This window comes from Panthera tigris, chromosome A2, assembly GCF_018350195.1.
Source record: "Panthera tigris isolate Pti1 chromosome A2, P.tigris_Pti1_mat1.1, whole genome shotgun sequence".
Classification (NCBI taxonomy): Eukaryota; Metazoa; Chordata; class Mammalia; order Carnivora; family Felidae; genus Panthera; species Panthera tigris.
Window position 1 is genome coordinate 145282367 of NC_056661.1, and position 27769 is coordinate 145310135.

The 27769-nt window shown below is 43.3% G+C and overlaps 2 protein-coding genes and 1 long non-coding RNA gene across 10 annotated transcripts in view; 1 reads left to right on the forward strand and 2 right to left on the reverse strand.

The window, feature by feature from the left end:
• The window catches only part of COPG2 (COPI coat complex subunit gamma 2), a 114771-nt gene extending 102150 nt beyond the window's left edge, over positions 1–12621 (reverse strand). The window contains exons 1-4 of one of the 2 annotated variants that reach the window (XM_042972439.1): positions 12491–12621; positions 11288–11340; positions 10421–10501; positions 7089–7160 (exon numbers count right to left, since the gene is read on the reverse strand). In XM_042972439.1, coding sequence (XP_042828373.1) covers positions 7089–7160; positions 10421–10501; positions 11288–11340; positions 12491–12527 — 243 coding nt within the window. In that variant the 5' untranslated portion in view covers positions 12528–12621. Of the gene's footprint in view, positions 1–6542; positions 7061–7088; positions 7161–10420; positions 10502–11287; positions 11341–12490 lie in introns of those variants that run through there. The other variant, XM_042972449.1, reaches the window with a different exon arrangement.
• A 235-nt stretch (positions 12622–12856) lies between these two features.
• Positions 12857–26862, reverse strand: TSGA13 (testis specific 13). 5 transcript variants are annotated; one of them, XM_007076285.3, is made up of 8 exons: positions 26757–26862; positions 25449–25619; positions 23338–23416; positions 21375–21446; positions 20257–20463; positions 15440–15579; positions 14769–14896; positions 12857–13131 (listed from the first exon to the last, which is right to left on the reverse strand). In XM_007076285.3, exons 2-8 carry the CDS (start codon positions 25469–25471, stop codon positions 12962–12964), a joined length of 819 nt encoding a protein of 272 aa, XP_007076347.1. In that variant the 5' UTR covers positions 25472–25619; positions 26757–26862; the 3' UTR covers positions 12857–12961. The 5 variants fall into 5 exon arrangements, with proteins under 5 accessions (XP_007076347.1, XP_042828473.1, XP_007076348.1 ...); XM_042972539.1 differs by having other exon boundaries at positions 12857–13128; positions 26572–26862; XM_007076286.3 differs by having other exon boundaries at positions 26572–26859.
• On the forward strand, positions 13010–24093 carry LOC122234766. 3 transcript variants are annotated; one of them, XR_006212719.1, is made up of 5 exons: positions 16520–16582; positions 17594–17802; positions 21529–21657; positions 21794–22430; positions 24012–24093. It is a non-coding gene; the product is annotated as an uncharacterized LOC122234766 (long non-coding RNA). The 3 variants fall into 3 exon arrangements; XR_006212721.1 differs by lacking the exons at positions 16520–16582; positions 24012–24093 and adding an exon at positions 13010–13421 and having other exon boundaries at positions 21794–22531; XR_006212718.1 differs by lacking the exon at positions 24012–24093 and having other exon boundaries at positions 21794–22531.
• Positions 26863–27769: the final 907 nt, after the last annotated feature.

The following is a 27769-nucleotide window of genomic DNA, read 5'->3' on the forward strand; positions in this document are numbered from 1 at the left end:
ATGAATTTAACAAGATCACAGGAAACAGGTCAATATGCAAACAATTAACTAATTTATAAACTACAAGCAATATGGACGCAATAGTATTTTAAAAGTCTTAACTAGGGTTAAATTTCGCCAAGCATATATAGGACTCATACTCTAACTGCTGACAGGAATTAAACAGACCTGAGCAAGGAGAGACAAATACTGGGTTTGTGTAGCCAAAAAACCACAATAATGTTACAATGTCAGTTCTCCTCAAATTGATCTTCAGATTCAATGTAATCCCTATCACAGTTGCAGCAGATTTTAAATATATGTTACAATGTCAGTTCTCCTCAAATTGATGTTCAGATTCAATGTAATCTCTATCCCAGTTCCAGCAGATTTTAAATAATAGAAACGGAAGCTGATTCTAAAATTCATATGGAAAGGCAAAGAACCCAGAAGACCCAAAACTTGTGAAAAAGGGAAAGAAAAAAAGGAAAATGTGGACTACTTGCTTTAAAACTTACTATAAAGGTATAGTAATCAAGACAGTATGGTACTAGAATACGAATAAACACATGAATAAACACAATGAAACAAGATGGAATGTTCCAGTGTGCCAATGTAACTCAATCATTATCTCTCCCTTCTTCCATTTTGACATGCAACCATTTCAGTACCATTTGTCTAGACAAGAAAGTTAAGAGGAAAAGGAGGAGGTGGTGAAAGGAGGTAGGGGAGGGAGGTGAAAAGAAATCCAACCCTTACTTTATATCATATATAGAAACTAATTCAAAATGGATCAAAATGCCGTTAAAAAAAATTAAAAAAAAAAAAAAAAGGGGGCGCCTGGGTGGCTCAGTCGGTTAAGCGGCCGACTTCAGCTCAGGTCACCATCTCGCGGCCCGTGAGTTCGAGCCCCGCATTGGGCTCTGTGCTGACAGCTCAGAGCCTGGAGCCTGTTTCAGATTCTGTGTCTCCCTCTCTCTGACCCTCCCCTGTTCATGCTCTGTCTCTCCCTGTCTCAAAAATAAATAAAACGTTAAAAAAAAAAATTTAAAAAAAAATGGATCAAAATGCCTAGAAAAAAGGCATAGGAGAAAATCTTTGGGACATTGGGTTAGGAAAAGATTTCTATCATACACATCAAAGCATAATTCACAACAGAAAAAAAAATTGATAAACCGGAATTCATCAAAATTTAAAACCTCTCTTTGAAAGACTAGGGAATGAAAAAAACAAGCCACAGACTGGCAGAAAATATTTGGGAAACATATCTGATAAAGGACTTGTATCCAGAATATACAAAGACCTCTCAAAACTCAAAAATAAGATAATATACAATCAAATTATTAAAAATGGGCAAAAGATATAAACAGATATATCTGTACGAAAGATATACACAAAGCAAAAAAAAAAAAAGCACACGAAAAGATGTTTGACATTATTAGTCATTAGGAATATGCAAATTAAAACTACAAAGAGATACCACAGCATACCTATTAGGATGGCTAAAATTAAAAAGAAATCAATTTTAAAAAGCAAAAAAAGACAACACTAAGGGTTAGCCAGAATTCAGAGTCACTAGAACTTTCTAACAGTGACGGCGGAAACGGAAGAGGGATTGGCAGCTTCTTACAAAGTTAAACATGCCTACACCTATCATCTGTGACCGAGCAACCCCAGTCCTAGGAACTGACCCAAGAAAAATAAAAACTTACGTTTAAAAAATTTATACACAAATGTTTACAGCAACGTTATTCGCAACCACTGAAACCTGGTAATAAACCAAATATCCCTCAAAGGGCAAACAGTAGACAAGCTGAGTGAAATAAACAGAAGTGACCTACTGATACAAACAACAGATAAACCTCAAACGCGATATGCTAAGTGACTCAACAGGCTTCATTCATATGATATGGTATCATTGTTATGACTTCCCAGACAGGAAAAACTATGCAGAAAGAAAAAAGATGAGTGGTTGCCTGGGAGAGAGGATGGGAGGAACAGAAGGATGGGAGGAATAGATCACATGTAGAGGCATGAGGGAACCTTTTGGAGTGATGGAAACATTCTAAATCTTGACTGCAATGGTGATGATACTACTGTATGCATTTGTCAAAATTCATAAAACTATACTCTGTAAAGGGTGAATCTACGAAAATTATACTTTTTTTTTTTTTAATGGAGAAGACAACAGTATAAATGAATGAAAACGCCAGCCACACACTGGGAGGAAATATTTACAAAACACCTCTCTGATAAAGGTCTTGTATCCAGAAAATATAAAGAAAGCTTCCAACTCAATAAGAAGACAAACGACATGATTTCTTTTTAAAGAGTAAAAGATTTGAACAGACACTTCTTCACCAAAGAAGATACACAGAAAGCAAATAAGCATACATCTGCTTAATGCAGTTGTCATTAAGGAAATGCACATCCAACAATGTCACTTCTGGGTGTCAAGCAAAGAAAAGGACAGTAGGTCCACACAAAGACTTGTACTTGAATATTTACTTTTGGTGGCTTTGTTCATAATATCCATCAACTGGAAACAACCCAAATATCCATTTACCTGTGAATGGATAAGGAAACAAGACCACCACCATACGGTGGAATAGTACTCAGTAGTAAAAGTGAAAAACCACCAACACACACAAAAACTTGAGTCAATCTCAAAAGCCATAAACTAAGAGAAAGAAACAAGACATAAAAGTCATAAAAAGGCTATATGTTATACGATTAAATTTAAGTGAAATTCTAGAAAATTCTAGAAAATGCAACCATGTTGTCAGAAAGTAGATCGCTGACTTCTTAGATGCTAGGGGTCGAGGAAGGACACAGACAACTAAGCGATGTGGGGGCACATTCTGGGGTGATGGAGTTTCTGTATCGTGACTGTGGAGATGGTTCCATGACTCCACACACTGGTCAGAACTCACTGACCTGTACACTAAAAATTGGTGAATTTTTTTTTTTTTTTTACTTTTTTAAGTTTATTTATTTTGAGAGAGAGAGAGAGAGAGAGAATGAGTGGGGTGGTGGGGAAAGAGAAAGAGGGAGAGAGAATTCCAAGCAGGCTCTGCACTGTCAGCACAGAGCCCGATGCGGAGCTCGAACTCGTGAACTGCGAGATCATGACCTGAGCTGAAATCAAGAATCAAACGCTTAACCAACTGAGCCACCCAGGTGCCCTGGTGAATTTTATAATATGTAAGTTATACTCAGTAAAGCTGTATTTTAAATACTAAAACAAGAAACATTTCCTGTAAGTCAATAAGGGGAATATAAATACGCAAAGAATATGAATAGGCAATTCACAGAGGAGGAAAGTAAAATGGCCACTAAACATAGGAAGAGTCTCAATTTCAGCAATGATCATGAAAATGCAAATTAAAACCACAAAGAGATGCCATTTCACATTCTTCTGAATGTCAAATATTTAGATCTGATAATAAATTGTCAGGAACAGGTTTAAGGATTTGAAGCAACGTCTATATAAATTATTCATACAAGATCAGTTTAAAGATCAATTTGATAAGATCAAATAACTAGCATTATCTAGAAATGCCACGAGTAGGTATCTACCCCAGAAAAATTCTCACCATGCGCACAAGACATGTACATAAACATTATGTATAATATCATTTGGAATAGCAAAAAGGGGGAAGCAACTATTATCTACCAAGGGGAGAATGAATAAATAAATAGAAATACTGTATATTAACACACTGGGATTACATGCAGCAGTGAAAATAAATAAAGTAGATGTATGTGTAGCACGAAGGTAGATCTCAAAACTATTAATTTTGAAACCAGCAATAATAATATGATCACTTATATTTTGAAACGCACAAAAATATTAAGTATAGATTATGCATACAAACAAACGTATGTACTACATATATACAAACATTGATAGGAAGTTACCAATCTCAAGAGAGTAATGACCCTCTGGTAAAGGAAGGCTGGTAAACGAAGAAGCCCCACATGCTGCCAGCAAATTCTCCACCTCTCCTTCCTCCCCCCAAAAAAACCTCAATCCCACGTTCTGCCTAAGGGACCATCAAAATGAATCACAGCATGCTATACGTTGTTAGTTACCTCGGTCACTACAGAAAACCTAAAATATCCAGGCCACTATTTGTCACCTGGAAACTTATCCCCATGCAGCGCCTAATGGGACTCTGTCTTCCATCCTTCTCAAATCCCAAACCCTCCACCACGCTCTCTGACACTTTCATCATCACTTATATCCTTAACTCTTCTCTGAACACCCCCATCTTGCCTCTAACTGAAAGCTGGCTCCTCCCTAAGCATCCCCTGCAGCCCTCCCAAATGGCGGCTGGTGTCTCTCCTTTAACCCTCATCCACCAGACCTACAGGTGGGGAAGCTCACCGCCTGCTGAAAATCTCTACACTGCCTTCTTCCGCTGTACCTTGTTCTGCCCTAAAAATCTCTGGCTGTAAAGCTTATGCCTTTAGACGGCATCACCTGTCACCACTCCCGGTTGCATAAACAGACCTCCGGGTACTTGCCTTATTTTTAAAAAAAAATATTAGTACCATGTTCGCCACCACAATCTCCAATATTAGCCCAGTAATAATGGCAGGTGACTTTAATATCCATGCAGACAATACTTCTAAAGCTAACTACTCGGTAGAATTGGCCGCGTCTCCACCGATCCTTCCTTCCTTTTGCAATCACCCACTTGCACTGTTGCCCCCACCAGTATAACAGTATCCCCCATCACAATTTCATTTCTAAGCAACTTACTCCCCAGCCGCCACTCTGGACTCCAACAACCCTTTCACTTCCTCATGACCTACGATCCCATCGATCCGATCAACTTCTCACTGTTCCAGTCAGCCCGTGTCCTTGCTTCCTAACCAGATCCCACAGTTAATAGTTCAATTACTCAACTTCCTTGCTCTTCCCCCCGTTTACTAACCTGGCAAAAACCCTAACCTTGATTGAATCCAATCTCCAACTGCTCTATGCCACATCCTGAAGCATGCAGCTGGGGAAAAACACTCACCGTGCCACCAAGTAATACGTTCAATTCATGACCACTAACTCCAAGGGGCCATTCATACTCTCTAACAACCTGCATTTCCCCATTCCATTTCCTAGAAAATTATTTCATGCCTTCTTTTTTTTTTTTTTTTTTTTTTTTGAGAGAGAAAGAATCCCAAGCAGGCTCTGCACCATCAGCACAGAGCCCCAAGCGGGGCTCGATTTCCTGACAGCAAGATCATGACCTGAGGCGAAATCGAGAGTCGGACACTTAACAGACTGAGCCACCCAGGGGCCCGGATGCCTTCTTTGCTTAACACAACCTCTGTGCCAGAGGCTTCGAGTTTGTCCTCCTTCTGTTTCTTCCCTGCCCTGCACCCTCTTCTCTGCTCTATGTCCAGCTCTCCCTCCCAACTGCCAGCCCTCTGAGCAAATTCACCACCAGACACCTGCACGACAAATTCACAGAGCAACGAAGAGGCAGCAGCCTTCCACAATTGTTACACCAGTCCCTCTCCACGGCCCTCCTCCGGCAGCCTGAAATGCCGAGCTTTCTAGTCTAACTCCCTACTACATAATTCTACGGTAATCATGACGGTTCTGCTTCCCTGATTGAATTCGCCCCAAATTTCTGGTATAGGAAGTGATTACAGGGAAACGGGACCTTAACAATAGAAATCTGAAATTGCTTCTCTGATTTGATAAAAGGCATGAATGGCCCCATTTCCAGTTGTAAAGGGGATACTCATAGTCCAGGACATGCAGGGGCCAAAGTACTTAAATCATGACCTGGAGAAGCAGATTCAAGGACCTATAGAAGACAAGGCTTGGGTAACCCAGTAGTGGCTGCCATGGAATGTATTGTAAACATGGGTTCTTATAATGGGTTAGTTGCTTCTAAGGACGCCGGAGAACTTGGTCAAAGAAATGAGTCCAGAGTTTTAAATTCACTGCTCAAAGTCTAGGTGAGGGACTAGAAATTTTCTAGAATGCCTTGATAGAAAGCCTGTGTCATGTGGACACAGGGCCAAGAATTCTGAAAAGCAAATCCTCTGTGTGGCCGAGTTATAATGCAAAATCAATACCCACCCTGCAGGGAATCTTAGGTTAAAGGGAAGACTTTGATCAGGAAGGAGTGGGACCCTGGGAACTGGGATGGGGACATACGGGCAGATTCTGAGAAAGCTGAGCCTAAACTCCCCAGGCCTCCTGGGCAAGTAGCAGCTCTTTATTCTGTCTGAGGAAAGGAGTCTCCCTTTGCCTGAAGAGTGTGTAACAAGCCTCAACTGAGACAGTTGCCTGACAAGGGACTGCTGATGTTCGTAAGGAGTCACCTCCTCCCGAAACTTATCATTACCCAGACACTTAACCACACTCACATCCTACAAGTTTCTGGGGGTTGGGCACAAAACGTGGCCTGGAAAGATATGCAAAACATACCAAAACACTGCAAGATTGGGACAATTTATGTCACCACAAAGGTGGGAAATAGATCTCCCCAGACTCCCTTCTCTGCAGGTTCTGAGCTAGAGCCAGGCAAAAGAGAAATACGCACCACATTTAGAAGACGGAAGTAAAGCTGTGGCCATCACGCTCTGGGAGTCGGGGTGGCTTACGGCAGAAACACAAACGCTGAGGTGCCGGGAGCTTTACTTTGTCCTTACTCTTCTTTTTCCCTCCCCATGTCCTCTTCCCCACTGTGCATCCGGCTCATCTTCTTCCCTGCCCGACCCGGTGACCAACGGCAACCCCAGGCTCACCAGAAACTTGACTATGAACTTAGAGAGGTGGTAGTTACGTCCACTGACTTCCACACCAGTCCACTTTCGCCGTGGCGTGCCACAAGCTGGATGGGAATGGCTTTTATGACTGTATGATAGATGTGGGGTGGGGGAGGGGATGGCTTTATGCTATATTCTATCCATCTCTCATACTCACGTGGCCTTTAATGAACATTGAAAAATTTGATGAAGATAAATAATTTTTAAGTAATGTTAAATATTGCAAGCAACCTTTCCCAATTTAGACCATTCGAAGCTCCCCCAGGAAAAAGAATAAAAGGAGTTTTTCCAGCCGAAAAGAATAAAATAAAAAGACTTACATCGTTAGACTGAAACAACCGAGTCATTGCAAAGAAGGCTTCTGTGGCTTCCATAGTTCCAAAGTGCTCACCCTAAGGAAAATTTAAAACAATTTCTTACACTTAAATAAAGTATACTAAGGATTTTCTCTTTATTTCTCTTTATTTCTGCAAAAGTCTCTTAGAACTCGGGAAGAAAATCTCTTTGTAAACATTCTGCCTCTACGCTGTTTTTCTGGCTTTCAATTTATAAACGTGCATGGCCATTTTGCCCACTCCTTATTTAAAATAATTTAGTATCACAAGCCATGCTATAAAAGTTCTGGAATAGTAGTCTCTAACCTTTTAGCAGGAACTATTTTAATTTCCCTAGAGAACTGCAATTTACAAGGAGGTAGAAAATAATAGCAAATTGAGTTTCTAATCAGAATGGCATGTTATTACTACACCACCTACAAGCAGAGATCACACCTTTTCCATTTCCATAATCCAATGCCCAGCACAAAGCCTGACATACTATAAGAGCATAATAAATATTAAATTGTAAAGAACTACATATTAGGAATCCTAGAAAACATGGCAAAAAGGGACCAACTGAAAGGGCAGGAACCAGATTAGTTATATGAAAGTAAGCCTTTGGATGATGCTTTGCATCAGAACTTTACTGCGCTTCATAAATCATCTGAGGAGCTTGCCAAAACGCAGAATCTGATTCAGTGGCTCTGGGTGAAGCCTGAAATTTTGCATTTCTAACTAGCTCCCGGTGATGCAAATGCTGCTGGCCTGGGAACAACATTTTTTTTAAGGCACAAGATGCTAGATAACCTGTTTCACTCACAGTCAAAAATTCCAGATTATAGACCGCCTAAAACATGACCATTTCAATATTTAATTTCATTAAAAGCAATCCTATATAAGGCATTAGGCTCAATCACTTCAATCTATTTGTCATTTACAAGAATAAGAGTTTATAAGAATAAACAGATTCTGATGAAAAACTTTAAAAGTTTAGGATGAAGGACAAAGTATAAGAATTTACAATCATTTATTTTTATTTATTTTTTAAATGTTTATGTTTGAGAGAGAGAGAAACAGAGCACAAGGGGAGGAGGGGCAGAGAGAGAGGGAAGCTGGAACCTGCTTCTAAAATCCGAAGCAGGTTCCAGCCTCTGAGCTGTCAGCACAGAACCTGATGTGGGGCTCAAACCTATGAACCACAAGATCATGACCTGAGCCAAACTGGGACACTCAGCCACCCAGGTGCCCCTACAGTCATTTAAATCAGAGTACCCAACTTGCTCACCAATGACAGATTTCCCCCTCTTTCTTTCATAAACATGTAGGGAATACACACAAGTCCATGCACTTTTCAGTCCTATCAACAGGCCCGAAGTCCCTACTTTTTGACTTGAAATTTAGAATATATGAATAGGCCAACTGCGGTAGAAATTTAGAAGTATTTTTCCATAAAACATTACCAACAACTAGACAAAAGATTAAACTAAGGTTCCCAAACCTGTTTCCGTAGTTGACTGTGTTTATCATATTATACTGGTAATTTCCTTATCAACATAATTAAATGTTTCAACGTGAGTTGCTCAGCAAAGAGGCATTGGCCAATATAAAAGTATATGCTACTTGGGGCACCTGGGTGGCTCAGTCGGTTAAGCATCCTGCTTCGGCTCAGGTCATGATCTTGCCGTTTGTGAGTTCAAGCCCTATGTGGGCTCTGTGCTGACAGCTGAGAGCCTGGAACCTGCTTCGGATTCCGTCTCCCTCTCTCTCTGCTCCTCCCCCACTCGTACTCTGTCTCTCTCTCTCCCTCTCTCTCCCTCTCCCTCTCTCTCCCTCTCTCTCTCTCTCTCCCTCTCTCTCTCTCAAAAATAAATAAACATTAAAAGATAAATAAAAAATTTTAAGAAGTACATGCTACTCTGCACCAACTTCATCTACTGGAAACTCTGCTTATAGGGGCGCGTGGGTGGCTCAGTCAGTTAAGCATCCGACTTCAACTCAGGTCATGAATTCAAGTTCATGGGTTCAAGCCCGCATCGGGCTCTGTGCTGACAGCTGGGAGCCTGGAGCCTGCTTCAGATTCTGTGTCTCACTCTCTCTGTCCCTCCCCAGCTCACACTCTGTCAAAAATAAATAAACTTTAAAAAAAAAAAAGAAAGAAAGAAACTCTGCTTATATAATGGATTTAGTCAAGGACACAATGTGTGCTACAAAAAATTAAATCAAACAGACTTGGCTTTAAATGTTTCTAATGTGGTACCACGGAGGGATAGGATGTTTGTGTAGGAATGTATTTTATGTAAAAGTATGCACTCGATGCTCAGTCTCCATTTGCAAATTACAAATCATTAAGTCTCCGAATGAGGCCTTCAGTCATGAAATACAGTAAAAGTAAAAGATATTCTCATGGAATTCAAATTGGAAACCATAGTCTTCTTACCACCATATGTAAACCACTGGAAGTCTCTGTGTGTGTGTGTGTGTGTGTGTGTGTGTGTGTGTGAATCTAAGAAACAAAATCACATCTTCTAAGCTCCTAGACATTTCATGACACTTTTTTAGTCTGAAGCAAAACAAACCAAAGCACAAGAAAAAACAAAATTAATAACAATAACAGCAAACAGAATCTATGTTCCATCACAGCAAATACTTTTTTTGGTTTCCTCTGTTACATCCCCAGTGCCTAAAGCAGCATAGGAGTCAGCAGGTGTATTACAAATATTTGCTGAATGACCGAATGAAAACTGTTCCTGAATGTATGTGTCCAGGACCATTCGCAATGCTTTACACTCATTACCTCATTGAATCATTACGACTTTATAAAACAGGTACTATCATAATCACCATTTATAGAAAAGGACATTAAGGCACGAAATGGTTAAACTCAGAATCATTCTGCTTGCCATGGTACGGTAGGGATAATAAATAAAATCTATTAAAATCAAAGCTTGAAAAACATCACTATTATATTCCTCCCCCTCAAAAAAAGGTAAAATGTCTATTTGGAATTTGTCGAAGATTTTGTACTACATTTTTGGGGGGACACAAAGACCTCTGAACAAATCTAAACAACACGCTTTAACATGAACTAATGCTTGTTAAATTCAAACTGATGTTGAGAATCTACCATGTGCTTGGCTGGTCTGGAACCTCATGAATAAAACAGACGTATGTCATAATCCTTGTCCTCAAGAAGTTTTACATATCATTACCTTAATCAAACACTGCAGACTTTTAAATTAAGTGAATTTAAAAAAATAAATAACGATACTTTCCAGAAAGTGCTTCACTGCATGTTATTCCAGGAAACAAATCTGAAGAAAATCAAAATAGTCTACCTGGTTCAGTAAGTAAAGAATCTTTGTAAGAATATGTAAACATCTTCTTGGATTGATGGGTGTTTCATTGAATATACGAGCCTATGGGGACAAAAAGCATTGTTACACTAGTATATTTTCTATCACAGATTTCTATCACGGATTGCAAAAAATCAACTATAATCAAACAGACATAGTCTAATAAACATAAAATAAACATATTTTAATCACAATATCCAAATAATGTTGTTTACAGTTTTCAATTCATCATACTATATGATACATGATTAGATATGGCCTTGACTTTCTACCTACACTAACTCCTTCCCTTCGATCTAGTCCGTCAATTTTATGGGCTTTATGTGTTAAGTAAGAATCACAGTATTTATCTACACCATTTGAAAACAACTAATGTCCACAACTTCCTTCAGTAACCTTACACTAAACACCTCTTTAGCCTTGTATTTAAAATTATCACCACGTAGCAGAGTCTACATGATTTTGCATTTCTATAAATTCTAGACCGGCTTCTGATTAAGTAACCCCTCTTCCTTTCCACTCAAGTCTATATTCTCTGAACACAGCTATTATATTCTTCAATTCTTATTTTTGATCATAGTATTCAAGCAGCTCTCTGCCCACCATCTAAAATGGAATAGAAAAGAAAGAACACAGGGTGCCGGCTCAGGTCATGATCTCAGGGTCTGTGAATTTGAGTCCCCCATGGGGTTCTCTGCTGTCAGCATAGAGCCCACTTCGGAAACTCTGTCCTCCTCTCTCTCTCTGTCCTTCCCCCGCTGGTGCTCTCTCTCTATATATATATATTATCTCTCCCTCAAAAATAAATAACTTAAAAACACACACACACAATACAGTTCCAAGTCATACCTCCTGTAAGACAGCACTCTTCTCCAGATGCCGAAAAGGATTGGAGCCACTACCTATATCATAAACAAAAAATGTCTTTAACAGCTGTCCTAGACAAACTTATCTACAGAAGGGTATTGATTGCTTGGGGTATCTCACCTAAGTGAAGTGACCATTTGGGTATCACAGTGACAACCATTACTATTATGCATATAAACTGAATAAAATCATTTTGATCCTGGTACTAGCTGTCATTGCTATCCTTATAAGATCTCGTACTTCTGTTTTGCAGGAACTCTGCCCAAAACGAGTGTCTTCTTTCCCTGTCCTCTTTTTACGTGAATGTTACAAGTATATGTCATGTGCACACGGCTAAGATTAATGAGATTGTGGTAGGGCCCTTTGGATTTCCCTAAAGGCAGGCACTATCTTTGGTGTTTCCAACAATTTCTGCCAGGCAGAAAAGAGTTTAGCAAGGAATCCTACAAAGCTGAAAGGGGCCGTGGAGATTTACTAACCCAAACCTCTACCACACCACGGGAGAGCACCAAACATTGAGGGCTTTGGGTTTGGGGATTGGGGTTTTTTTGTTGTTGTTTTTAGGTGGCTTGACATCTTCCCCATTTGCTCTGGACCAAAGACGGGTTATCAAGAACGCAACTGACTTTTGGATGCCGGAGCATTAAACGACCGATGTACCAGGGGGCAGTCTTAACCCCCCTGGGAAGACTGGAAGGTACAAGGCGCCTCCAAGTTCATACGCACACAAGTCCCATCGAGCCCAGACCCACTCTGGGCCTCCCCCTACCAGCGCCCCCCCGCCTCGCCCACGCGCGCACCCACTCCCTCCGCCACGCGCCGTGGGTCCGCCTCCTCTGCGGGCAGCCCACCCCAGGCGAGCGCGGCGGAGGCGGCTCCGAGGGGCTGCGCCCAGGGGAGGGGGCGGGAGCGGGGGGCGGGGCCGCCGAGCTGCCCAAGCGGCGCGCGGGCGCGGGGCGGGAGCGCGCGACCCGAGGGGAGGCTCCGGCGCCCGGGGGAGGGGCTAGGGGCAGGCCCCCGGCTGCAGCAGAGCGGAGCCGGGCGGAGGGAGGAGCGGGCTCCAACTCCGGCCCCCTGGCACACCGGCGCCCACGCCTTCGGGTCCGCGGCCCCCAAGAGCAGGTGGCGGCGGGCGAGGAAGGGGCCCCCGCGGCGGAGGGTGGGCGTCAGAAGCCCAGCGCGTACCAGACTCCTCGTCCTTCTTGTCGAATTTTTTAATCATCTTGGACGACTTCCCAGCGCCCAGACCCACCGCAACCGTCCCAGGCGCCGCAGCCGGCGAGCGGAAGAGGCTGCAGGAAGGCCGGCCCCGTGCTCTGGAGCCGGTTGGGTCGCCGTCCCGTCACTCGGGGAGAAGGCCCGCCCTTCCCCGGCTGTCGCGGCCGCTCTTGTCCCCTGGGGACGCGGCCACGCCCTCTCCTCCTCCCCCAGCCGGGCGGAGGCGGGGCCAGGCGCTGGGCCCCCGGGGCTGCGTCCTGGCCCCTACCGCCACGGGTCTGAGCTGGGGCTGGCCCCGGCCCACCCAGCCAGCCACAGGGCAACCCAAGCCCGGAGCGGGCAGAATGCGATTTTATTTGGTTGGCACCTCGTGGATGGCGACTTCCGCAGGCCCCTTAGTCTCTGGAGACCGAAGCGAGAGGCCTGGAGGATTTGTTTTCACTTGATGACAGTGGCGTTTTTTATAATCCACTGCTGGGCCCTTCCATTGCGGAAGGCGTTCTCTCCTGGCACAGTTGTGGTGGGTTTCTCTTCCGGGAGCGATGAAAGGGTTAGTGGTTCCCAAATCATCTTGGAAGTCGGCATGTCACTCCCTGACTTGGCGACTGCTGTTAACAAAGCACAGGGCACCTTAGTGAATGTGCACATCCAGAGGATCTGGAAGGACACCCAATGTGAGGCAAGAAAGAGACCCACTTGGAGGGACCAGAAAGCTGGTCTTTACTCTTAGCGAGAGGGTAAAGTTCGGATCACGGACTACCATGCCCAACCTTCTTTATTTATAGTTCTGGGTTCCTTCCCTTCATCAAAACCCAGTTTAAAACACTGCCAGTTTAGTCTTCCCTGTTTCATCCCGCCCCTTTCAAATGATTCCTTCTGCAACCATGTGGACACCCAGGTAACTCTTACTAAGGTGCATTCACTTGTATTCATACTCTTCTTAGTCTTTTCCTAAAGTGGAGGTGGTTTTCAGTTCTCCTGAGAGTGTAACTAAGAAAATGTTACTGCCTTTGGTTTCAGTGTCATCACTTTATCCAGATTCTCTTTTAACGTCTGCCTGTTCTTGGAAACTTCCATGGCGGGCTCCTCTTGCTTCCATCCCTCCCCACTTTTTGGATGCGTTATGCCTTGTAAATATCCCTTGACTCGGCTTCCTTATTCCTACTGCGATCGCCTTAATTCGGGCCCTGTCCTCTAACTCCTGGACAGCCTCCTAATCAGGCCCCATCCAAACCTTCTCTGTGTAATCTTTATTCGGATGCCTGGTAAACAAGGAAAGTGATTGGCTACTGGCAGAAGGAGGGCTGGCGGGCGGTGTCCTTTGCTTGAAGTGGAGACATTGTTTCAACTCCACAGACCCTTTCTTTAGGGAAAGCACCACAATGGGCTCTTCAGATACTGTTATGTAAAGTAAGTATGTACTCACTTTTCTTGAGGGAAACTGTAAAGTCGCCAGAAATCTAATAATTGTTGCAGACTGAGATATTAAGTGTTCTGTTCAGAAATGTAAATTGGGTAGATCATTAACAGGTTCTTGCCTGTTAATGATCTACCCAATTTACATTTTAATTTTTAATTGTTATAAATTTGACTAAGTGTATGTCAGAAAAAAAAAATGTAACTAGTATATCAAGCCCATGATGTCAGTGATGTAGTATTAGGACAGGAACACACACACAAAAACAAACAGGGGCGCCTGGGTGGTTCAGTTACTTGAGCATCCGACTCTTAATTTCGGCTCGGGTGGTAATCTCATGGTTCGTGGGTTCGAGCCCCGTCTCAGTCTCCGTGCTAATAGCACTGAGCCTGCTTGGGATTCTCGCTCTCTCCCTCTTTCTGCCCTTCCCCCCCCCCCATCCTCCCAACCTCGTTCCCTCTCTAAATAAATAAATAAATAAATAAATAAATAAATAAAAGAAAAAACAAAAAACCCTTTAAAGAAAAACATTATATGAATAAGGGCAAATAACACATCAATATGGACAAAACTATTAGAGTGGTAGGTGATGTCGTCTGGGAAACACCACACTAGAGCTTTCTTGAAAGTTGAGGGTTTATATGGGATCCAAAGCCTAATGCCACCTGGGCCTCTTAACAGTTGTTAGCTTCCATGCTATGAGAAAAAATAGTCTCCAGAACCTCCATGAGACTTGTTGATTTGCCCTTTTCTCTTGTCCCCCAAAATTTGTGCCTCCTGCCCACATCTCAGATCTGTAAGCCATTGCTTTGAAAGAAAGAAGCTTACCAGCTTTCTTCATATCTCTTTCACAGACTGAAGCAAAGTTGAGCTGAGGGTACATTTTTTTCTGTTTCTGCAAAGCACAGACCTTCATATACTGCCCGTCACTTTTGAAATCATTGGAGGTGGAAAACCTTCACAAAGAAAGCTCATTTAGTAGATCCTAGGGCAGGGGGTTAATGGAACCAGTCACTACTTTATCAGATTCTGGGGGAGAAGAAAGGACAGTGACTAGATGGTGTTCATTGGTGGGAGTATTGCTCCGTGGAAGGGAAGTTTCTAGAACCTAGCATTGTAAACCTGTGCAGGAACTCCAGAATCTCTTAGCTCTTCCCCAAATTAGATGTGGGCTGCTCCTATAACTCATTTCAAATGAAATCTCACAGCACCTTGTTCCTAAACTGCAGCCCTTTATATGCCCTAAGAGAAAATTTTGTTCTTTTTCTCACAGAGATCTTTGAGTACTTCTTGTCACTCTCGAAAATCATTCTTAGTGAAAAACCTTAGTTTTGCATTATTAACTCTCATTAGGGTCTAAATGAGGTTGGGGGTCATGTAGGGAAGCTGTCTCATCATTATGCAGTTATATATATTTCCTATAATCAAAAGTTTTTGTTAAGTTGTGATGAAAAGAGCAGCATGAATAAGGAAAAGAGAGGAGGAAGGAAAATATTCACCTAAACCACTGTTCTTGCTTGGATGTAGGATCAGCCAACAGGGTCACAGGAAAGGTTGGTTTCAGCTCAGATCTTAACTTTTTTTTCTGAGACATCAGGGGTAGGCAGAAGTTCTCAGGGGGGTTGTGCTGGTAACCTTCCTGCAGCAGAGGGAAGAAGGGTCAGTGAAGGAGGAAGCTGAACCCTTGGGACTGAACTAAGTTCCTGGACTAAGCTTCAATTCCTCTAAAAGGATGCGACAAACCCTGCCAGAGAGGGGAAGTGGGGACTGAAACCAAAAGAAGAGGAAGCCGTTCCCTGAGTGGGCTAAAACACTAGACCCCCTTATCCATGGAAGATACATTCCAAGACCCCCAGTGGATGCCGAAAACCATGAAGGGTACCAAGCCCTAGACATATACTATTTTTCTTTCCTATACATACATATGATAACGTTTAATGTATAAATGAGGCACAGTGAGGGATTAATAGCAATAACCAATAAAATAGAATAATTATAATGTAACAAAGGTCATGTGAACGTGGTCTCTCTCTCTAAAAATAGCGTACTGTACTGACCCTTCTTCCTGTGGTGATGTGAGAAGGTAAAATGCCTACATGATGAAATGAGGGAATGGCGTATGCACTGTGACTTAGCATTAGTCCCTCTTGATTAGATTATACCCAATTTGATTGTGGGTAACTGAAACCCTGCAAAGGTAAACCACAGATGAGGGCTGGGGGTGCGGGGGGTGGGAACGGGTGTACCTATTTGCTTTGTTGTCAAAAAACTTGTCCAAAGCTTGGTCAGTTTCCTAAGTAATTGACTGGACTTGCCCAGTGGCCCTTTGAAGTGAACAGCAGAGGAATTTACCCAGTTTTGAGAAGGATTCAATTAGTGAATCGCTTAGGAAGCCAAGCATTTGGTACTAAATTGGGAGATAGATCCATGGGACCCTACCTTCCTTTCTCAAAGATGACTGCCTCATTCACATTCCCTTCTCTGTCTGCAGTGAAAAGGTCACAGAATGGGATGTTTTGTGAGGTAATAATTTCATCATTACTAAAGGTCATACAATCAAAGACTTTCAGAAAAGCTCTTAAAGGTCATCCAGTCTAACCATTCATCTGACCCCCTAATCCCCTCCACAATATTAATACTAAGTAAGTGGTCAATCTTCCTACACCTAAAAGCCCAACCTGTTTCACCTTTGCTCAGCTGTTAGCTATCTCCCTGTAACTTTGACCCTGCAGCTCAAACAGAACAAATCCAATGTCTCTTCTGCAGGGTCTTTAAAGAATTTGAAGAGATCCATCACGTCCCTCCTAAGCTCATTCTCCTCTCTTAGGCTCAACATTGCCAGTATTTTGAACTTTCTTTCATGCGATGTGGCTTTGGGCTCCCTCTCCTTCTGCTTTTTCTCATCGTAACTCATTTGAGAAAGCAACCCTTTATATTCTTTCTAATATGCGACAATCTGAAATGAAAACAATATGCTAGCAACCGTGGGACCATCACCTTGTTAAAGACTCTATTCAAATGTCATCACCTCTTCCAGGAGCCTTGCCTAACTACACCATCTAAAATTGTCTCTCACGCTCATTGTGCTTCATTCCCTTATCCTGCTTTGTCATGGCACTTAGCACATTATATAGTATCTGTGTGATTGTTTGCGTGTTGATGGTCTGTCTACCTCACTAGAATTAAACATCATTCAGGCAGTCCTTGGGGTAGTCACTGATGTATCCCTACTACGCGTAACAGTGCCTGGCACAAAGTAGGTGCTCCATAAATACTCGTTGAATGAACAAAAGAACGAATGAATGACTAGGCTGATTAAATGACAACACAGTGAGCTTCTTCTCATAGAATTTTAAAGCCTCTTTAAAAAAAAAATACTTCCAGGGCGCCTGGGTGGCTCAGTCGGTTGAGCGTCCGACTTCGGCTCAGGTCACGATCTCGCGGTCCGTGAGTTCAAGCCCCGTGTCAGGCTCTGGGCTGATGGCTCAGAGCCTGGAGCCTGCTTCTGATTCTGTGTCTCCCTCTCTCTCTGCCCCTCCCCTGCTCATGCTCTGTCTCTCTCTGTCTCAAAAATAAACGTTAAAAAAAAAAATTAAAAAAAAATACTTCCTGTTGAACCATGTCTTTTAAATGCTGTACTTGTTCTCTTTAAGCTCTTCCAGGTTGGAGGAACTTCCGTTCACGTTACCTCAACAAATAGAGATTTTACTCTAAAAAAGCACATGTGCCTAGGAACGAAGTCATAGCTAACAATCTGGCCACAAAAAGAGCAGAAACTCTGCAGAGCTAGATCTCACAGCAGAAAAACAGAATGGAAAAGTATTTGGAATCCAGAACAGCACTAGCTAAGGACTACAACAGCGTGAGTTTGTGTAGCTCGTCTCTAGCCCCGTATCATTAGCCTGTCTCCTACTTTCTTCCTGTCTGCTTTCCCCTCTCTCTGTGTTCACTCCCTACCTTTACCCTGTATCTTTCTCCTCCCTGTAGCTTCTGCTTGTTTGTTTCTACTTCCCTGTAACTTCAACCTGCCCCTCCTCTGCTTTCGTGGTCCCTGCACTACCCTCCTCCTCCTGGTTTGATTTTTTTCTGGCCTCTCTCTACCTGCTCCGTCAGCTTTCACTCTTACCACCTTGATCTTCCCCTTTTCCAGACCCAGAGGCATGGAAGGAGGACTCTGTTTGGCCTGGGCATTTGGGTCGTTGGTAGGTTGGCTGGTTTTGGTGTTGGTTTGGCTTCTGGCTTTGGGGGTTTTTTGTTTGTTTTCATTTGGGGGTACCAATTTACACCGCAGGTCACCGATCAGCCTATGAATTTTGATTCACTGGCTCGGGTGCCTTCCTGCCCCCACTTCAGGTCCCCAGCCAGTTGCACAAAAGAGGATCTCTCAGGGCATCCTTTTCTTCATGGACTATGGTGGGGCCATTTCACTTAGAAGGGACTGTGGGGATAGCAATCACTTATAGACATGCCATCTCCGTTCTTCAGCTTGCCTACCGGAACCCACCCTCTTCTAACACACATGCCTGGGCATAGCAAAAGAATGCTTCTTCTTTGTATGATCTTTGGCTCACCAAAGACCGTCACTTTTGTTTGGCAAGAGAAAGGGGGGTGGGTTGCAGTATGAATATGAAAGAAGCATTCTAGATGGGCATATCCTTCTTCTTGAACTTGTTGCTGATAGTCCATAGAACTACCATGGTGTCAGTCTTTGACAATCGGTGCCTTAACTCTATTAATACAATTTGACTGGTAGCACAGTTTGCTCATGAATACGATCAGGTCCTGCGTGTGATTTGCACAAAGTTCCAGCTGTCGGAAGAAAGCTCGTCTTGCATCAAGTTAGATGATAGTCTTGTATTTCCTTCTCTACCTTGAGCAGGACAATCTTAGCCTGGCATTTGTTCCTTTCTCGCTGTACATTACCCATCACCATGAGAAGTAACCACTGAGTTTACATCCAAAGGGCACAAATTCTGAGACTCAAGAGACCATGGGCAATGAATTAATTAGCCCATATTCAGCATATATCATTGCATATTAGCATTTTCTCCCCCATTTGGAGAGGAATCTTTTACCGCCATTCCTCTAGCAACTAAGGAAATACTAACCTCAAATTCACCACTTGGTATTACAAGGGTCTGTCTCAGGTAATTTCTGTGATAATTAGATTCTTTTGTTTGCACTTTCACTTTATTTAATTTCTTCTTGTTATATTAGGCCTGCTCTCAAGGCTGTCAAGATCTTTTTTAGATCCCGATTCCTAAATATCTTTTAAATTGATTTTCTTCACTTCCTCGGCTATTAATTTAGTTCAATTCTTCATCATCTCTCCCCTTAGCTTCATCACAATGAATCTTTCTGATTTGTATCTCTTCCCCAATGAACACAACTTTCTCCTCCAAAAAACGGTCTTTCTAAAAATGCTGATTTGAGTGTGCCTTTTATGTCCTGCCATTTACGCTCTTACATCTCCATAAGTGCTCCTCACTTCCTTGTGTCTTCATGTGTCTGCCTTTCCCTCTGATGGGGGTATTCTCCTGTCCTTTTGCCAAGGATCATATCCTCTGTAAAACCTCCCGGATCACTGCCTTTCCTCCGACAAAGATACTAATCTCTATGTGAGTTCTATATCTTGCATATTCTTGTATTATCCATATATCCTGGTATATTATAATAACTTTTCTATTTCTCATTTATTGATCAGTCTCTCCTACTAGTCTCCAAGTTCCTTCAAGATAGAAACTGTCCTGAAAGCATCCTTATATCTTAGTTCTTTGTTTAGCATATGTTCAGCAACTGTTTACCGGATTGAACGTGAACTTCTGCAGTGTAGAACCGAGCCCCAAATGTCTGGCTGTTGTGATGGTACATCCTCTGCTGTGTTCCTCTCCCCTTCTCCTGACACCCAAAGCCGTGGGTATAAAGCATAATCCTTTCCCCATCTCCCGTTTAGTTGTTTCTGTTCCTCGTTCCTCATTTCCTGATTTATCCTTTGCCACTTTACCCTCAACCCGAAAGCCAGTGGCTAGTTCACCTTTGGGGAATTACAAACTAAATGTCTTTGGCCAGGGAGGAACAGTTTCTAATTAGGACCCTCTTTTCTCCACGCAGTGGAGTTTCATGACACGAGCTTGTGCAATTCTGGTCCTGAGCCTCTCCAGATTCTTTGTGTGTGCGATACACAGCAAGGCAGAAGAAGGAAGAAGATGGCTCCTGAGGCCATCTTCCACGTTAACTTAATTCCTTCTTCAAGCCACCTCCTGACTCCTCAGGGTCCTTCCTCAGGGTGCCAGGAAGCTTCCCCAGGCGCCATTACCTTGAGCAGCAATTCCTCGGGAAAGTATTTGGGTGCGATGTTCTTTCCTTGCTGGTCGAATGGGCAGGGAAGTGGGTTGTTGGTCATAATCAGTAAGGTCTTATCCTGATCATACTCTGTTACTTTTAATGTGAAGCTTCTGATTTTCCCGTTTCGAGCCAGGAATTTCTGCAGGGCAGTGGGCTTCAAAGGCTCATAGTACTGGGCCTGAGCAACACAGAGGTTTCCAGAGAGACAAAGGGATTAGATCAAGAGAAGATTAATCAATTGGCTAGTCTTCCGCCTCTGTGGGGGAGGGACAGACGCTGCACAGGGGCCGGACAAATCTGCTCTGAAGCAGATTTTACAGAAATCTGCTTGGTTTTACAGAAAACGTCTGAAGCCCTCTGTGCCTCTCTGCCCTCAGAACATTCCCCACAAATAGACGAAGGGGTGAGGAAGTGAGATGGGAGGGAAGGTTCCCACATAAAAGGAGCAAGATGACTTAGTCCTTCTGAAAAAGTGTAACGTCGTGCCCAACGCAATGGGGCAAACAGAAGCTTCCATGTCAAACCTAGGTGGTCTTCTCTACAAGTCTGTTTGAGGCAAAGGGAGAGATTGCCAGGCACCAAAGCTCCTTCCTTGTTCCGGGATACCAACACAGCCCCTCTCTCCATCTCCCCACCCACCAAGAGTTCTCCACAGGCACAACCACATTAACATGCATAATAAGCACGACCTTATAAAGGAGAAGCAGTCACAAAAGACTGCGTGTCATTTAAGACGTGATGGGGGAAGGGGCGGTCCCGCTAAATTTGCTTTTCCATCCCTAGGAGGGAGGCAGAGGATTGGCGAGGGAGAGAATAGAATACCTCCTATTAGAAATAGGTTTTCTCCACTTAAAAAAAAAGATCAGCTGCAGCCAACACCCCCTTCCCACCTCCTCCCTCGTCCCTCCCTATCACCGAACCCAGCACTGCCACAGGCCTGGTGTCCTAGGACAGCCCTGCTTTCCTGTCCCAGGAGTCTGCGCGGTCACAGAAGCTGGCAGCACCAGGAGGCATTTGGGATACCCTAGCAGTGGCCCTGCTGCTGAACCCTTAAGGATCTTGGCGGGGATGAATGCTTTTTCCACCTACCATATTTGGATGGACTGTGTATTCCTGAAGGTTCTTCAGGACAAATTTTGAAGGCCCGACTGCATCAAAAATCTAGAGACAATAATTGAGATCAGGAGTTTCAAGTTGCACCTGTCCTAAACAGCATTCCGTTCCTTACCTCACCTCACCCTAGGCTGACCCTAAAAACCGGTCAGAAGAACGAAGTCCTCCCAGTTTTGTACCCTGGGATCCCGGGATGCGGCCACAGCAAGGAGAGCTACGTTCCGAGGCATCCTGACAGGGAAGCTTGTACGTGGAAAAGGTGGGCCTGCTTTATTATGAATGTCAGATAAAGCTGTGGGGGAGGGAAGTGGGTAAAGGGCAGCATTAAAGTTCAGATGGGGACAAATCACTCCAAGGGATCGCACCTCTTCCTTCTGCCTTTTCCATTTCTATAGGGGTGAAATCTAGCGAAAATCAACAGGGAGGACACGCTCTCGGGAGAAAAGCAAGTTACAAAAGGGCAACAACCGAAGGCTTGTGGTGCAAGGGAGCCCTAGGGATCACTGCCTGCCGAGCTGGAAGCAGACACACAGAGGAAGAGAGAAACAACGGTGCATTTTGCTTGTTTTGAATATTTCGACAGCACACGATTCTTCCAGAAGTGATGGCAAAAAATGATTGAATGTCGGTCATGCTTTTGTCCACCGCTTTGCATTTCTCTGCTGGTGGACGTGCTGGTGATTGGCAGACTGTTGGAGGGTCGTGTCTGGTGGACGTGCTGGTGAAGGACAGACTGTTGGGGTGTCGCGTCTGGTCGTACAGTCGCCGGGCCTTCTGCATCGCCTTCGCTGACCCCGGTGTTGCTGCCTGGCCTCTAGCTCAGCCCTAACTTATCCACAGATGAGTCAAAAGGATGAGGACGGAAGGAAATGAAAGCTGAGTTACCTCCTTTGGGCTTGGCATAATCGGAAATCAGAAAAAGAGGAGGAGTCACAATCCTGTGTGTGGACCAACATTTCCAAGGATTGCCATGCCCCCGAGGAGGTGATATGGTAAGGTGGGGCGCAAAGGAAACAGAACATGCACTGAGAGGTGAGGAAAGTGTGGATGTGAATGGAAAAGAGGGAAGGTGTAAAGATGGGACAGAACCGTACAATGGGGGAAGGTGTTGTGTTCCTAGAGGAAAATGCCAGAAGCTGGCAATGACCAGGGGTGGGGGTTGGGGGGGGAGGGAATGTGGACTAGGAGGAGGCCTATCAGAGCCATGCCATGCATTCCATTAGGAACAATGGGAAGCAATAAATCCAGAGATGCAATGATTTAATTTTTGGAAAACTGAAATCCCTTTGTTCAAAACAAAGATATATTAGGAATAGTCCACTTCACAGATATGCTACATATATTCAGAACCACAGAAATCTCAGGAAAACGTGAGAGAAAGATGTGAAGACTTTTCTCTTGTAGGTTTTTTTAAAAATTAATTTTAGGGGGGGAAATCTCAAAGGAAAATGTTTTCACTCTTGAATTTTTCTGAAGTGTTGCATCTCAGCTCCAAATGAGTCTACGGCAGTTGACTAAGCCCACGGGAGTGTCCCAAGTGGAATATGTTTTTAGTTTTATGTTGAATTGTACTATCGTGGCTGGTAAAATAAAAGTTGGCCTGGAAAATTCACTTGAATATGAAAAACCTGGGGAAGCAACCAAACCATCCAATGGAGTTTTGCTGCAAGAGGTGGCCATTAAGCCTAGCTAAGTAGGGTTTCTAAGATAGGCTTATGGTCCCTGGCTTCTAGCCCTGATTTGTCGCGGATACATCCCTGTCTCTTTTCTATGTCTCTGTTTCCCTTTCATAAAATTAGGATAAATTACCCTTGCTGTCTGTACAAACATTGACCGTTTCTTGCTCTTCAACAGGAGGTCTGTGAACCCCACTTCCAAAGTACTCAGAGTAACTCCAAAGAAAGACTATACATACACATTTACTAAGGCTCTTTCTTACCTCATCGTTATCAACCCCTATCCCTTTCTCAAGTTTAACTGAGCTGGTTCCTGGAGTCCTTGATACGGCATCTTGGAACCTGAAAAAGCGGAAAATCCAATGGTATTTGCTTACTCAGAGGCCTGGTCCTTGGCATATTCTCAATCTCCCTCAACAAAGTTTGGGAGCCCGACTTAGAGGAGCCCAGTTTGGGTGGTCACTAATTGAATATGCACGTATAGGATTTGTTATTATCCAGCCTGCATTCTGGTGGGGGTGGGGGGGTGGGGAACAAAACTTCAGTTCAGTGAGTTCAGCAAGTGGGACCTCTTGGAGATATGATGATACCTGATAAGTTGAATTCTTCGAAAATAAGGGTGTTAGACAGCTTAAGGACATTCTTTTGGGCACCTGGACCTTTATAATATCCTTCAAGACGACCTACTATTTTGAATGCCTACCTGCCTACTCTTCTCCACAGGGAAATGGCTCTACCTTTGCCAATAATTAACTAATGATTCCATGAAAAGGGACATTATTAGTGGAACTTCACAACTAAATTTCCAATTCTGAATGACTATGCTTGGATTACTGGCTCCCTCTTGTACCTAACCACATCTAAGTTTCTCTATCTAGAACTAAGATGGTAAAAATCATGAATGGCAAATATTCTCACACTCTGTGTTTTCTCTTAGTTTCAGATCCCCTGCCCAGATACCAGTTCCTTTTGGCGAGAAGAGGGAGGGAGGCAGAAGTTGCAATATTTAGTAATAAAGTGTTTTAGATTCCATATTTTAGATTCCATGACTAATTCCACTTAAACCCATTTACTGCCTGAACATAGGGAAAGATGCTCATCAGTAAGACTGGGTTAAGGATTAAAATAAATGGCCTGCTTCCTCCTTGGAGATAATTCCTGTTCGGGTATTAACTAGCTTACATTAAATAGAAGCCTGGGACTACCTGAAGTAGACCTCTCTCCTCTAAAAATGAGGGTGGCAGGGGCGCCTGGGTGGCTCAGTCGGTTAGGCGTCCGACTTCGGCTCAGGTCATGATCTCGAGGTTTGTGAGTTTGAGCCCCGCGTCGGGCTCTGTGCTGACAGCTCAGAGCCTGGAGCCTGCTTCCGATTCTGTGTCTCCCTCTCTCGCTGCCCCTCCCCTGCTCATGCTCTGTCTCTCTCTGTCTCAAAAATAAATAAAAACATTTAAAAAAAATTTTTTTAATAAAAAAATAAAAATAAATAAAAACGAGGGTGGCCGTGTAAGGACCAAACTAAGAAAAACAGAAATAGCCAAGCTACGTAGTTGGCGGGTCCACTGCTGTAGGATGGTAAGAATCATCCCCAATCCAGTATCAAGTCCCATCCAAGCATGGCTCACTTCCACCTGTCGCTGGCTACCAACTCCATCCTTAACTCAGGCCAGACGTCTTAAAAATAGTCTCAAGGGGAGCAGGTGACACATTGTGGGTAGACCAAAATAAATTCATCCCCCACTTAACATCTTAAAGGTGGTACCTTTTTTATGTGTCCTACTATCTTAAGTCATCTAATAATAATATACTGTAATCTTTATTGTAGCACTTTTAAAAAATGATTCTCTATTATCTCAAAGGCAGCACAGGATCCCAGATACTCTTTATGCCAATTTAAGGCATAGAGCTGTGGGGGAAATTCTCCTACAGCCCAGCAGTGTCCACCAAGGACAGTCTGGTGCTTTACTTTTGACAACTCTATTCTCATTGCTGCACGAAACACAGACCAAGATCCGGTTTTTGATCTCAGGACGGTCAGTCAATTAAAATATTTTTTAATGTTCATTTTTTTATTTTGAGAGAGAGAGAGAGAGAGAGAGCAGGGGAAGGGCAGAGAGAGATGGAGACAGAAAATTCCAAGCAGACTGCGTGCTGTCAGTGCAGAGCCCGATGCAGGGCTTAATCTCACAAACTGTGAGCTCATGCCCTAAGCCGACATCAAGAGCTGGACGCTTAACCGGCTGAGCCACCCAGGTGCCCCTAAAACATTTTTAATGAGTCTACTCTGTGACTAGTACTGTTCAGAGTGATAGGGACTACAACAAATGCTTGCATAAAATCGTCCTTATAAATTAGTTGGGCAAAGAAAAGTACACACTTGGTTTGTCTCTTTTGGCCCATCGCTGTTCACTGCTAAGTGGGTCAATCCAAGGCAAGTATTCACCCAGAGGCCAAAGTCAGTGTCTCCAAAGAGTCCAGGTTCTGTAGGGGCTCAATTCAATCCATTTCTTCCTTAGCACACACTGTGTGTCCAGCCCCGTTCTTGATCCTGTTTTGGAAACAAGGCTGGTAGGTATTGTTGTGAATGCAGAGAATGCACAAGACATGATGACTTTTGTCCTCAAGAACTTAGGTGGTAAACGGCGGAGTGGAAGGGGTGGGTGGGGGGAGGAAGTGACTGTTAAGTGTGAAATAGAAAGGACAAATACATGCTAGTACATTAGGTGAGTCATTTCACCTCTCGGGGCCTTAATTTCCTCATTTGTAAAAGTGGAGAGAGTTAACCAAATGATTTAAAGATAATATTCTAATTCCTTTTGACAGCGCGAAGAATTTTCCTACATAAAGACCTGAAGTAAAATCCATTCACGGGTTAGTCGTGGGAGAGAGTTGGAGAGCAGCCATGCTTTAATTTACATCCCCTTTCAATACAACCACCCTCTCATAGGTTAGGTCTATAAAACCAGGGAAAGGGTGTGTATATGTTGGTGTGGGAGGGGGTGGCAGGAAGTTGCTATATTTCTTTGATATGAACAATTTAAAATGGAAGATAAAAGTTGACGGTGGACAAGCCACTATTTCGAGAAGAGAGGTCAGTGAGGCTCACGGGGATGTTTCCCAAAGGATGTGGAGCTTGAGCTGGGCCTTATAAGATGGTGGGTCAAGTCACCTGACTGGAAGGTATTTGTCGTTGTTGTTTTAAGTAGCAAGACCTAAAAGTGGATAGGTCGGGTGGGATCAAATCATGGGGGTCTTGGTAATGAAGGAGGAACTTTGATAAGGTCTTTCAGCCCAAGCTCCTATCAAGCCCATGGGTTTGGAGGAAAGATCTGCCTTAGTGTTGAGAATGTCGATAAGTGATTATTTAAGGTTTATACCTAGTTTGGTTGTCTAGACATAAACCCTAAAGACAATTGTCTAGAGTTTATGACTAGACTGAGCTAAACTCTGAAAGTTCCCTCAAGGGTAATAGACTAATGAGGTTTTCACCCTTTTCTCACCTTTAATTTACTGGAATCATGAGTCCAATTCACGCGGATACTGAAACTAAAATAAAAAGAAGCCACCCAACTGGAAGGTACAAATCTTGGGTTGCTTTTCTGCAACGCAGGGTGGAAAAAACCAAAATCACACAAACACAAAAATGACACCCAGACTAAAAATGGAAAGATCTGGTGTATAATACCTTGAAGGACATCAGGAGACCTTAGTTCATTGAGGAAGGAGAGATTCCTTGGCACTGAAAACTTCCGTTTTGAAAGTGTTTTATTCTTTTCTTGATTCTGGAGGAGACACAGGAATTTGTGATGAACAGGCAATCTAGAATGCTCAGGTGTTCTATGTTGGAGTGAGCACAAAGGCTTCAACAAAATCTGCACCGATCTGCTCCAATTTGTTTTTTTTCAACCTGTGACTTCCCTGTACATACACTGACCTTGTCACCATATCTTAACTTCTACTTTATTTTTTCTTAATGTTTATTTACTTATTTTGAGAGAGAGAGCGAGAGAGAGAGGGAGAGGGAGAACACCAAGTAGACTCTGCACTTTCAACACAGAACCCAATGCAGGGCTCAATCCCACGAACCGTGGGATCATGACCTGAGATGAAATCTAGAGTCGGACGCTTAACCGACTGAGCCACCCAGGCGCCCCAATCAACCTCTACTTTAACCTATTCCTCAAATACAGTGAACTTTCTCTCTTATTCCCCATACTTAAAACCCTCTCCCCACGTCTTCAAACCATTTGAACCTTCTTCTTTCTTTATATTACCACTGAGGTCTTTCCTCTTTAGAGAAGACTTTCCAGATCAATCCAATCCCAAACTCTAGCCTGAAGGCACTGCTTTTTGTGCACGCAATTCTATCTTGTAGTTTTACCTGTACTTTTCTTCTGTGCAGGTACTGTTTGCCTCCTACACAGTAAGCTCCTTGAAAGTGACACGTGAGTTATATATATATTGGTCCCCCCCGCCACTACCACATACCCCTGTTTTGTATATTAGGCATTCAAACTTAATATTTACTTCTGTATGTTTCCCGACCATTTGTGACATGTTAAACACCATCCTAGGCAATGGGAACAAACATAAATCCCAGTCCTTGACCTCAAGGAGCTCATAGTTTAGCCGGGAGGAGATGAAGAAAGAGTTCAATTCAACAGATTGCAATGCATGTATCAATCAGGGATCTGTTCA